An 11551-nucleotide genomic window follows, 5' to 3' on the forward strand; every position below is an offset into this window, starting at 1 on the left:
GTAAAAATTTCCTGAGACATCCTTATTTACATTAGCATTATGGTTCGTACCTCATTCTCTTCAGAATAGAACAGCCTTTGAAACGTTTTCCATTCGCATGTCTCCGTCGAGTATCTGAGCGGGAAAATCGAGAAAAAGGGAATTTTTGTTATAGGTGCAAAAGTAAGTAACTCAAAAAATAGTAAAAATAGGCCTAACAAAAAATTCTTTAGTTTTAAGTTATGACGTATCACACCCTATGTTTCGACCCAGAAAGGCGTAAAACCATACGCAACGTGTTCTAGAACGCTTCCACTCTAGAAAAAAAGCTTTATTAGTACTTTTTAAATCGAATAATGAAAATACAACCCTAACGTATAAACATATACGATATATGTAAGGGTTAATGCCTTGCTACAGTTTTTAACCTTCAATTTATTTCCTGCTCAATAGTAGGCATACCCGTGTTTTGTCAATATTTACTTCAATATCACGAAATCGGGGCTTTTGGCCCGATACTCTAACCAAAACATCACAATTACGTGACCATGTGTGACTTTTAGTACATACTCAACTACTGGTATGTGCAGGACAAGGGCGCCGTTTTCTGTGTAACTTTGGAGGGCCCTATGAAAGATATGCATTAGTAGAAAGGAAAAATGAACGACCATGTACTGTAGAAATAGGAGAACCTACTTCAACTTAGCAATTTGGCCCCCCTCGTTAGAGGACCATTTCAACTTTGGGGGTCCCAGACCACTAAACCCCCCCAGGATCGGCGCCCTTGGTGCAGGAGTAACAACTTATGCGAGTTAAATAAAATTTTTCTAAATAATCAACCTTCACCTAATAAGAATATTAAGTATTATTATTATTATTATTATTATTATTATTAATAATAATAATAATAATAATAATAATAACAGCGGTTCGGAGTTCACGCATGCGTCGGATATATTTAATGAGAATCAAGCAGCCACTAGCATGAGTCCCTTCAACATACAGTATGTACTGTAGTTAACCTAAATATTTCTTCACTCCTTTGTGGATTTTTATAGGAAACGAGTTCCTTCTGAGAATCCCTTATGGCTTTGTCTCTATTCTTGTTGCTATTTTTGTTTTGCTAACGGTACTTTTCTTAATAACTACATACTTGCACTACCTAACACAATAATATCGTATTTTAATATACACTTACCTCCGTTTTTCTAAGCAGACTCCAGCACTAGACAAAAGAACACACACAATAACATGTCAGAATTCGCTCCACAACAACACGAAAACCAGTCGAGCATGCGCAGTAAGTGCTGGAGACTAGCTTCAAACAAAACACGACAGGTGACGCTCACATCAAGAAGAAATGCATCAGTACCGATGCAAAGATCTGCATCAATTGAGTAATCTTAAACCACAATGCATTTATATGTCTCAAATGACCCATTTTTTATTTTCAATCGTTCTCTAGGGTTGAAAATGCTGCGCATCAGTGACAAAAACGAAATTTATACATATTAACGCGCCATTTGATGCACGTAAATGTTTCAAATTTCCTATGATGCACTTGTAGTTCTGTGTGAGACACTGGGTCTTATTTAGGGATGGTATCGAAACGAGATTTCATGAAGTCTCGGTCTTGTCTCGTGTGACAAATAGTGGTCTCCTCTCGAATTGAAAATCGCCGTCTCGGTCTTTGTCTCGTCTCGTCATACAGGTGCTTGTCTCAATCTCGAGAACCAAGTCTTTGTATCGTCTTGGTAATCTCGAAATAAATTGTGTAAACTTAAAAAAAAAAGTGTAAGTATCATAACATCGCAGCTTGAAGACATTTCACCTCATTTCATAATTGACTGGAGAATTACTATCAAGATTCAGAGCTAAGTGATTAACACCCGTTGTTTCTATGCGTGTGTTTGCGGGTTCAATATTGTGTGCATGTATCAAGCCTCGACTGAAACTTGAATAGTGCTTCAGATCATACTTTGAGCAATAGATCCTATCTCACATAGCCTTAGTACAGGCTATACAATTAAACTCTAGTAAACCAACTCCAGTACTGGATTAATTGTAGCCATCCAAGGGCAATTGTTCCACTATCGTACACGTAACTTAAAGATTCGAGAATTTTGAATATGAGTTTTCGCAAGTATTCGAAACGAGACAGTTTAGTCTCGTCTCGGTATAGAATTGTGTGTCTACTCGCTCTTATCTCTAACTACATGCACATTACGTAACGGATTGCATCAGCGCAACGCCAATTTTCTAGTTAGTATTCGATAGTCTGCATAGTAGTTATTTTGCGTTGTTTACGGTGCATTGCTGTACGCAGAATTTTGCAAAGACTGATACGGAATGACACCCTAAATCTCGGTAAGTCGAGTCTCGTTATCGTTTCGATTTATAAACGTTAGTCTCGATCCCAGCATCGTCTCGAAATTTCAGGACGAATTTCGGTCTCGGTGTCACCTTTAGTTTCATTCCGTATTTTTTTTAACATGTTTTGTGTTGCGTTGCTTTCGGTAAATTATGCGAAGGCTTTTGAGGACTGTAGGTCACTGTGTAATTTTAAAAAAATAAATAATTGAAAAAAACTCATACTGGTATTTAAAGAGCAAATGACGAACTAAGATAGTTCCTGTATCCTATAAAGTCTTAATTGGGCGTGATGGTCGAATAGACCACCAACCCATATGTCGGTTATGTATGTGTGGGAGTAAAAGAGCCTTCTTCCAATAATCAGAAAATTCATCTTTCCACTTGCTAAATCTGATTACATGCATCAATGGCAAAGAAACGAAAATAAGTTCCGTATCTGAAGAGTCTTTCTCGCCCAATGCTGTCCTTTTCCTCCAGAAGTTTGCCGCCAACTAGTAGGGAATCAAGCAGTTGAAAAAAAAAAAATGATTATACGATGAGCACAACGGCTAGGAATTCATTTTAATATTTATACCGTAGCGTATATCAATTTTTTTCTACATTTAGTTAATTACTGTATCATCTATTTTTAATATATAGAAACTTTAATAGTATTTATGAATTCCCATTTTCCAATTATAAAATTGTTTTCATGTGTATTTACTAGCTCCAGTCAATTAACATCACTCTCGTCGTAGTCTTTTCTCTTTGATTAAGTTTTATAATTTAATGCTAAATTAACCACACACAACATGTTATTTACTCAGAGGTTTATTTACTTAAAACATAATATACTTGAACTCTGTTACATTGTCAGACTATTAAAATATGTATATTGTTCAATACAAAATTACTAAAGGTTGAGGAGAGTCGTATGGAAGAGAGAATTTTAAGGTTCAGTCTTTTGTTTTCCAAATTCTAAGTTGGAACGTGATGTAAATCGAAATGATAGAAAATATCCTCTTGAGGCTCAAGAGTTGTTAAGAGTATTTTTTCTTGGATTTTATTAAATTTAGAGACCAATACTCACAAAATGACAAAATCGAAACACCCAGTCCGCTGCGTACGATTGAATGTAGAAACTTCTATGCACTGAGTCTCTATAGGAAAAAATGCGTAAAAGTTGTGTGTCTTTAATAGGATACCTAAGATGAATGTTTTAATAAAGGAAGTACTGTTTCTCTACAGTGACAGGAAGAGGGATGGGCGCCCCCCGAAAGATAACCCTGCCCCAAGAATAATGAGTTTTAATGTAAGACAAGTAATATAGAATTATAATTCTAGTACACAAAACATAGCTACCCCCCAAAAGGTGTGTCCCTCCACTTGTCCCCGCTTGCAAGGGTTCCTCAGTATACTCCATCTACTTGAGATGGCCCCAAAGATAGAAAGCAAATTGTATGAGGTCAGTAATGTAAGTGGCCATTCCACGAATTCTTGGCAACAAACCCACTTCTCCCGGAGTAATGAATCGAATCATCCACACACACCAACATCATAGTGGCATGGGACTACATGGTGTTGAACATAAGATGGAAAGTTGCCGTCTTGTTGCAGAAGAGAAGGAAACGCATGTGCCTGCGGGAGCGCCAGGTACTGTTACGCTTTTAAAGTATTGCCAATGAAAAATGGACAGATGGTGTGGGTGTCTTATATACCAAACCATGCCATTACCTTTGCCAGTCTACGAGAGGTCCGACAATAAAGTAATGAGAATGTATTTTTTTTCAGCTGATGCTTTCAACATTGCAAACTCAAAACCACCGCCAGCGTGTGACCTTCGGCCTGCTCCACTAGCACAGCACGTGGTACTCATTATTCATTGTGGAGTTAGAGGTTGAAGAGTGAGTCGCGTGTTGGACTCCCGTCACAACAATGGAAACACGTAATATTGAGCAGCACTACGCAATCTCCTTCTGTGTGAAACTTGGTGAGACTGCCGCAGTAACGTACCGGAAGCTTCAGCAGGCATTTGGAAATGAAGTGTAATCAGAAGAAAAATCGAAGATGAACACCGCATTGAGCGACCCACAACAACACGAACGGAAGAAAATACAGACAGGGTGAGGGAACTTGTGCGAACGGATAGAAAATTCACCGTGAAAATGATTGCGAATGAACTGTACATGAATCGAAAAACAGTGTGTCTGATATTAACTGAAAATTTGGGAACGCGAAACGTGTGTTCCAAACTGGTTCCGAAAAATCTCACAAAGCAACAGAAAGATGACCGGAGGACTATGACGGCTGATTTGTTGGACCAAGTGGAATCTAACCCGGATTTACTGAACAGAATTATCACTGGTGAGAAAGTTAGTGTTTTCAATATGACTCCGCAACAAAATATCAAAGTGCGCAATGGTGTTCGAAAGATTCGCCACGACCAAAGAAAGCTCGCATGTTGAAATCCAAGATGAAATGCGTGCTTGTGCGCTTTTTTTGACTCCAGGGGAATTGTCCATAAAGAGTGCGTACCTCCAGGACAGACAGTAAATCAACATTTCTACATAGAAATTGTCGAAAGACTTCGAAAACTCGTCCGTCGTGTTCGTCCAGAGATTGCTGACACCTGGATCCTCCATCACGGTAATGCACCAGCCCATACTGCATTGTCTGTTCGGCAGTATTTGACATCAAAATCCATTACAGTGCTACCACATCCTTCTTACAGTGCTACCAATCTCGGACATCGCCCCGTGTGATTTTTTTTTCTGTCCCCAAAGGTGAAAGCAATTCTTAAAGGACACCATTTTGAAGCACAGACAGTCAAACAGCTGTAACACGGGCTTTGGCAGGCATCCCAAAAGATGACTTCCAGAGATGCTACCAACAATGGAAACTCCGATGGAGTAAGTGTGTGCAGGCACAAGCGAAATATTTTGAAGGTGATCACATTGTGGTTGGTTAAAAATGTAAGTACAGTTGTTTTCTCCAACAATTCTAATTACTTTATTGTCAACCCTCGTATGTTCCTCACTCGGATCTACAGTTTGGGCTAGTATCACACTGTTAACGGCAATTATATCGATTGATCTCCCAATTCAAACCGAGAAAACCCTCGTCATTGAACAGTATGTCACGGTGTAAACGAGTGATCCAGTTCGTGTTGGTCCGTAGTTCAAGTAAGGAATTCTATCACTCGATCTGGGCCATCTTCATTTAATTTCTATCTCATATAGTCTACAGCTTGTAAGGATATTAAAGATTGGTGTACAATATCCAAACATTAGGGAAATAGCTGTACCACTTTTAAGTAATACCCAACGATTACTGTTTCTGGGACTCTTGGCAAAGGATGATTGAACCGTCGTTGCCGTCTCCTCATTGGTGGCAGTCTTTGATCGCCCACTAAGTGCCCTATCTCCTATAGTGCCAGTTTCACTAAATTGTCGATTACGCACGCAATCGTGCTTTGCGATACTGCATGTTACAAAGTTTAAGTGTTATATGTTGTACTCCTTTGCAATATGTCTACAACTGCTCCGTTCTTCTGATCCTTTGTCAGAAGCTGGTCTTAATTGAAAATCTTACAAATCAATCAAACAGAAAAAAAATGTGTGATGCTAACTTCATTTATATAGGAATAAACTAACTGAAAATGTTTTTCTCGTGAACACTCTAATGAAATATGTCGATTTCATTTATTTCAAATTGTACTTACTTCCTAACTGTAGATGGATATGCAATTAGATACAGCGTTCTCTTAACGAATTGAAACCCAATCTAGAGAGTACTCTATATAGCATAAATTCTGCTGTCACTTACACGAAACGCAATTAATAAACAAAGTAATTACTTACAATCAAAATTAATAAACCAGAGAACAAGTACGAGAGGAACTGTTAAATTCCAACATTTGTAAAGCCTTGGAGTAAGTCTTCCCTTTTGAGCTCCATCAGTTGGGAATAGAGGACGTTGAATGATTTTCAAACCGTTGTGTAACTGAGATTAGCTGCTACCTCCCGTCTAAAGTGATGCCACGCGCTTGTCAACAATAAATACGATTTGGGGCTGCAGATCTGAAAGTCGTGTCGTAACCAGCGTTAGCAAGACCGGCATTAATGGCAGTGGGATAGGACAAACTGCTGCTAAAGAGAGAAATTCATGCTACTACAGAAGTAGACCGGTGGTTCTTATTAAATAGCTACAACCACTTGTGGGTAATGTAAGAAAATACGACCGATGCTGGAATAAATGTATTATTCCACGTTAAGAAATAGAGGTTTCCAAGGGTTATGCTCAATGCTGCTAGATGCACATTACTTTAACACTAATTAATAAAACGTTACTCTACGACTTGAAAAACGCTCTTCGAATTTGAAAACTAGGTGGTTGAAGAATCATGCAATTTATAGCAGAAGCTTCACCTATTTTATAGTACTCGAAGCAGGCCCGTATCCACGGGGGGCTAGGGGGGCCGGGCTCCCCTAAACTTTGGCTGGTCCCCCTAGAAGTTTCACGGTAGGCTTGCAAATGAACTATAATATGGTGATGAAGTATAATATAATTGGGTTGGGCCCCCCTAACTTCTACCGCCCCCCCCCCTAAATTTTTGGGTTGGCTACCGTCCTGACTTGAAATGCGCTATTTGTTCAAACGTAATGATCATTTATTGTGAATACTTGGAAACCGATTTGTTCTTGTTGTGTTGAAATTATTGACGTGTTACATAAGAGGTAACTATTCAAATAATATCAATTTGTCTTTTTAATAAACTGGAACGTGCCTGTTCACAATGTAGACAACGAACATTGTAACCTGTTTCTGTGTCTATAATTAAAGAGCATTCTGTTGTATTTCCTGGGTATACTAACTTGTACTCAATAACTCCATGAGTGGTTATAACTCCATTACACGTGCTAAGGCGTGGATCACGATAAAGAAGCCCTTCAAGTAGTTGTCAGTTATAATATGATGAATCGTAAATTTCTTAATGTGAATGCTAACTACTAAGGAAAGCGAAAAACACAATAGTAGCCTATTTGTCATGACAATTAATAGAATGTATCCTAATATTATTTTATTGCATAATTTGTTAATATGCAATTTGGCAAATATCTATTCTTCGGTACTTTGTTCCCATAATGTTCGGCAGGTAGTACTAAATCTTCTGGTTTCAAAGGCTCCAACCTGTCATGTTATGTCACTGCCTTGACGTACGGTACAGCATTCATGCCGTAATTTTTCATATAAACTTATGGACTGTGAGCTGTCTCTCCATACTCCTTGCTCGGTTGCTACATAAATGCATGCACCAATGATGTCTGTTTTTACTCCTAACCTCCCTTTTTCGCAATTACAGAAGAAAGACTTCTTCTAGCTCTTTACTAGTGAGTAACGTTCCCATTATAGCTGACACGTTCCCACGTTGAATGGCTATGTTTATGCGTTGAATCAGGAAACTTTTTGCTCGGTTATCTCCTGATTTAATCGATAGACGGTGGCCGATTTCTTTTATAAATTTGAGGCCTCCTTCTTCCCAAGAACCGTTAGACTCAATTGCTATTGCGACAAAGCAATAGTTATCGAGTAGATTGGTATATTTATTCCTTTTTTCTTTCGCTCTTCGAGCAGCTACGAGTCCAGCTTGTACTGAGGCATATTGTAGGTTGGAGGGGGCATAGGTGTCTGAACATGTGAAGTCCCAAATCAATGCCTTTCCTTTCTTCCAAGGTACTATAGTGCGTCCAGTAAGAGAACGTCTCTGACAGCTCGCAGTGACATTGCCACTACTCGCGTGTCAATTTTTTTTCGGTGCAACTGTAGTGGCAATTTAATTAATGGTATAAGACAGAGTGATCGTGGTTGGTAACACTGGTATCAAAGTAGGGGCTGCAGTGTCCCACCGCATGTGATAACAAACGTCAGAGACCATCTCTTGTTGGCCGTGCTATAATGTCATACCATCGGGTCTTTTTCCGTCAGATCGGCTGCATCCAATCGGTTCCCTCACTGCTGGAACCCCTGCTGATATTAATGCTCTTAATATTATATTATTTACACTTGAATGACGTGGGTGTCTGCCTGCGCTGCTTTTGCACGACAAACCGTTTGACAAATAATGCATTTCGGAATTTACGAACATGAAGTGAAAAAAATAAAAAACAACAACAACAACATGAAATTCAAATTACTAACTTGTAAGTAAAAAATACGACGACTTATCTATTTTAAAATCCAATGTCTACAATTGTAGAATGTGCTGTAATAAACAACTTTCAGTGGAAGGTCTTGAGAAAAGTCAATCAGTTAATCGCCACAACCCAAGAGATGAAAGTTTCATACATATTCAGAAAGAACAATTAGAAATAGTCAAGAATTAGTACACCTTACGTAAACTCTCTTTCCTTAGCCTCTATCGACAAAATGTATACTCTTATCGATGCGATTTTCGTCAAAATCCACCACTGACAACTTTATGTAATATGAGTGTATTAGAGTGTATCGAAAAAACTTTTTTCGAAATGTTAAGGTGGGTAGTGCGGAAAAGTGACCATTTATGACCAAAAAGATGCCTGATTTTTTAAAAGATTTTTTGGAAGTCGTTTAGATGACGCGCATCGCCCTTGAAATTTTGGTAATGATTTGTGTGTGCAACCACGCACAACAATTTCACAAAAATCATTATTCGGCTTTTATGTATTTTTTCCGTCTTGTGGTTGTTTATTGTTTTGTTTATAACAAGCATATTAAATCCATGCCTCAGGGTAGTTTCCCATCTGTTTACTTAAGTTTCTGGTCAAAAATTGTCAATTTTAGGCTAAAAATTGTTTTTCTATTGATGTTTCCGAGTTGTTTTTGACTTTGAGTTTTAGGCCTACTGCTCTCTGGTAATATTTTGTTGTGCAACTATCTTGTTGCTCTGGCTAAATACATTGAGTATTGTGGGAGTCCGCTCTCTGAGACGACGGCGACAAAATTTGCCGAGGTGTCGCCAAGCAGGGTGACAGCAGGGCAACAGCTCAGCGACAGTACAGTTGGGCAACATCTAAAAATGCATTGAGTCCTATGGGAGTCGGCTCACTGCGGCGACGGCGACAGAAAAGTTGCCGAGGTACTTCCAAGTAGAGATATAAAAAATAAATGTTTTCTACAAGCTTTTTTTTTCACATAACAGTTCTTTCCGCGTGTAGTGTACGAAAGGAAGTGTTCGCAATGAAAGCTAATACGGGTATGTCTTTAATTAGTGATAAACACAATGAAAAATTGAGTAAATAGAGAAACACCCAGCGTTATATATATATATAAAGTTTGCAAGAATATTCAAATATAAATTTAAAGAAGAAATTGTGGGAGGAAGAGTGTTTCGCTATTTTAAGAAACTGCAATGAGCTTTCCAGCCAAGAAAAAAATAACACAAGTATGAAAGGGAAAACCTATGCACACGATGTTTGTCCACCACAAACTCCACTTGGCGCGAGCTGCGATCGAACCAGCGACCCTGTGCACCAGAGGTGAACGCTTTACCACCGAACCTTATTAGATTTTAAATCCGACATCACGGTACAACAAAATAGTCCTATGTCGTCAGGCGGTCTTTGTTATTATTATTAATGGTCCTATGTTATTATTAACAATTATTTTACATTTAAATCAATCTAACACACATAGTACATGCTTACCTTAATGTCACTATTAGCCTTTCTTCAGATGGTACAACTAGTCTGAAGTTCGTGTTTATCTTTGTTATTGCTGGTGTTACTAGAGACAAAAATTCATCAAAGGTAATCACATTCATTCTACAGTAGCAAAAAAAAAAAAAAAAAAAAAAAAAAACTTCGAGGAATAATTGCGTAAATCACTATATAGCGTGTAAAATCCTCTCTTGAACAATCTCTCACTGTATATAGAATGTATTTCTTTTTTCTTCTTTTCATCCTTCTTAAATTCAGCATTAGCGCACAAACAATAGCCCATTCTTCGAAGTCCATCGTAATCTGCCCAACCCACTAAATTGTGATATCAAATGCCCGACAACTTTTCTGTTGCCGTCGCCAGTGAGCGAGTGTGTGGTAACAAAAATGTTTTTACGCCGTAAAGCTGCTGGCTGTAGGCGACAGCGACAAGATAGTTGCGCAATTGTTTTGTCGCCAGTGTGCGGTAGGCATTATTCGAAAGCTTTCCGATACTGTACTTTACACGCCAGAGGTTACTTTGCACAAAATATTAAGTTTCACAGTCCTCTGTCGGTAAAACAATTAACTGTAAAGGTGAAGTTTCAACTGCCACTAACTGTATTTTGGCTATAATATTATCAGTTAACATCAGTTCTAATTACCCGCGGGGGCTTTGTTGTAGAGGTATGGAAAGCAGTCATTGTAAAGGCCGACAAAATTTTAAAGGTATCACGTACAAGAATTTCCGTCAAAGTTAAGTGCCCATGAGTGGTCCAATGGTCCGTGAGAAGGCAAAGCGTCTTTACGCTCATTTTAAAGAACCTGATGGTAGTTGTAGTGGTGAATGTACAGATGGATGATTTCAAGCATCGGAAGGTTGGTTCAATAAATTTAAGGTGAGACAATCATTGCATAACATTAAAATCGTTGGAGAAGCTGCATCTGCAGACACTGCTGCAGCAGAACGATATTCAGAAGAATTTGCATACTTAGTAGCTGATGGAGGATACAAACCTGAGCAAGTATTTAATGCAGACGAAACTGCACTGTTTTGGAAGAGAATGCCAAACAAAACATTCATTTCTAAAAGCGAAAAGTTTGCTCCTGAATTTAAGGCAGCAAAGGATAGAGTTACACTGCTGCTATGTTCTGGAGATTCTGTCATTAAACCACTGATGCTTTACAGATCGTTAAATCCTCGGGCTTTAAAAAATCAAAACAAGGACGACCTGCCAGTGTTTTGGTGTGGTAATAAGAAAGCGTGGGTTACAAGTGCTATTTTTTGTGACTGGTTCCGGAATTGTTTTGTTTCTGAAGTTGAAACTTATTAAAAAAAAAATAATAATAATAATTTAGACTTTAAAGCAGTTCTAGTTTTGGGTAGTGCACCAGGTCATCCTCGCGAACTTGAAACTATGCATCCAAATATAAAAGTGACATTTTTACCTCCCAACACGACGGCTTTGCTTCAACCTATGGACCAAGGAATAATCCAGGCCTTTAAGCTCTGTTACATTAGACGAACCTTCGAAATCGTATTGGAT

At 38.5% G+C, this 11551-nt stretch overlaps 1 protein-coding gene across 1 annotated transcript in view; it reads left to right on the plus strand.

Annotated features, from left to right (window-relative positions):
• The window catches only part of Vkor (Vitamin-K epoxide reductase), an 82587-nt gene extending 78340 nt beyond the window's left edge, over positions 1–4247 (plus strand). The window contains exon 3 of the mRNA XM_081771546.1: positions 4123–4247. Within this exon, the coding sequence (XP_081627672.1) occupies positions 4123–4232 (110 nt within the window). The 3' untranslated portion in view covers positions 4233–4247. The remainder of the gene's footprint in view (positions 1–4122) is intronic.
• The last annotated feature ends 7304 nt before the right edge of the window (positions 4248–11551 follow it).

This window comes from Thermobia domestica, chromosome 9, assembly GCF_964235325.1.
Source record: "Thermobia domestica chromosome 9, izTheDome1.hap1.1, whole genome shotgun sequence".
NCBI lineage: Eukaryota > Metazoa > Arthropoda > Insecta > Zygentoma > Lepismatidae > Thermobia > Thermobia domestica.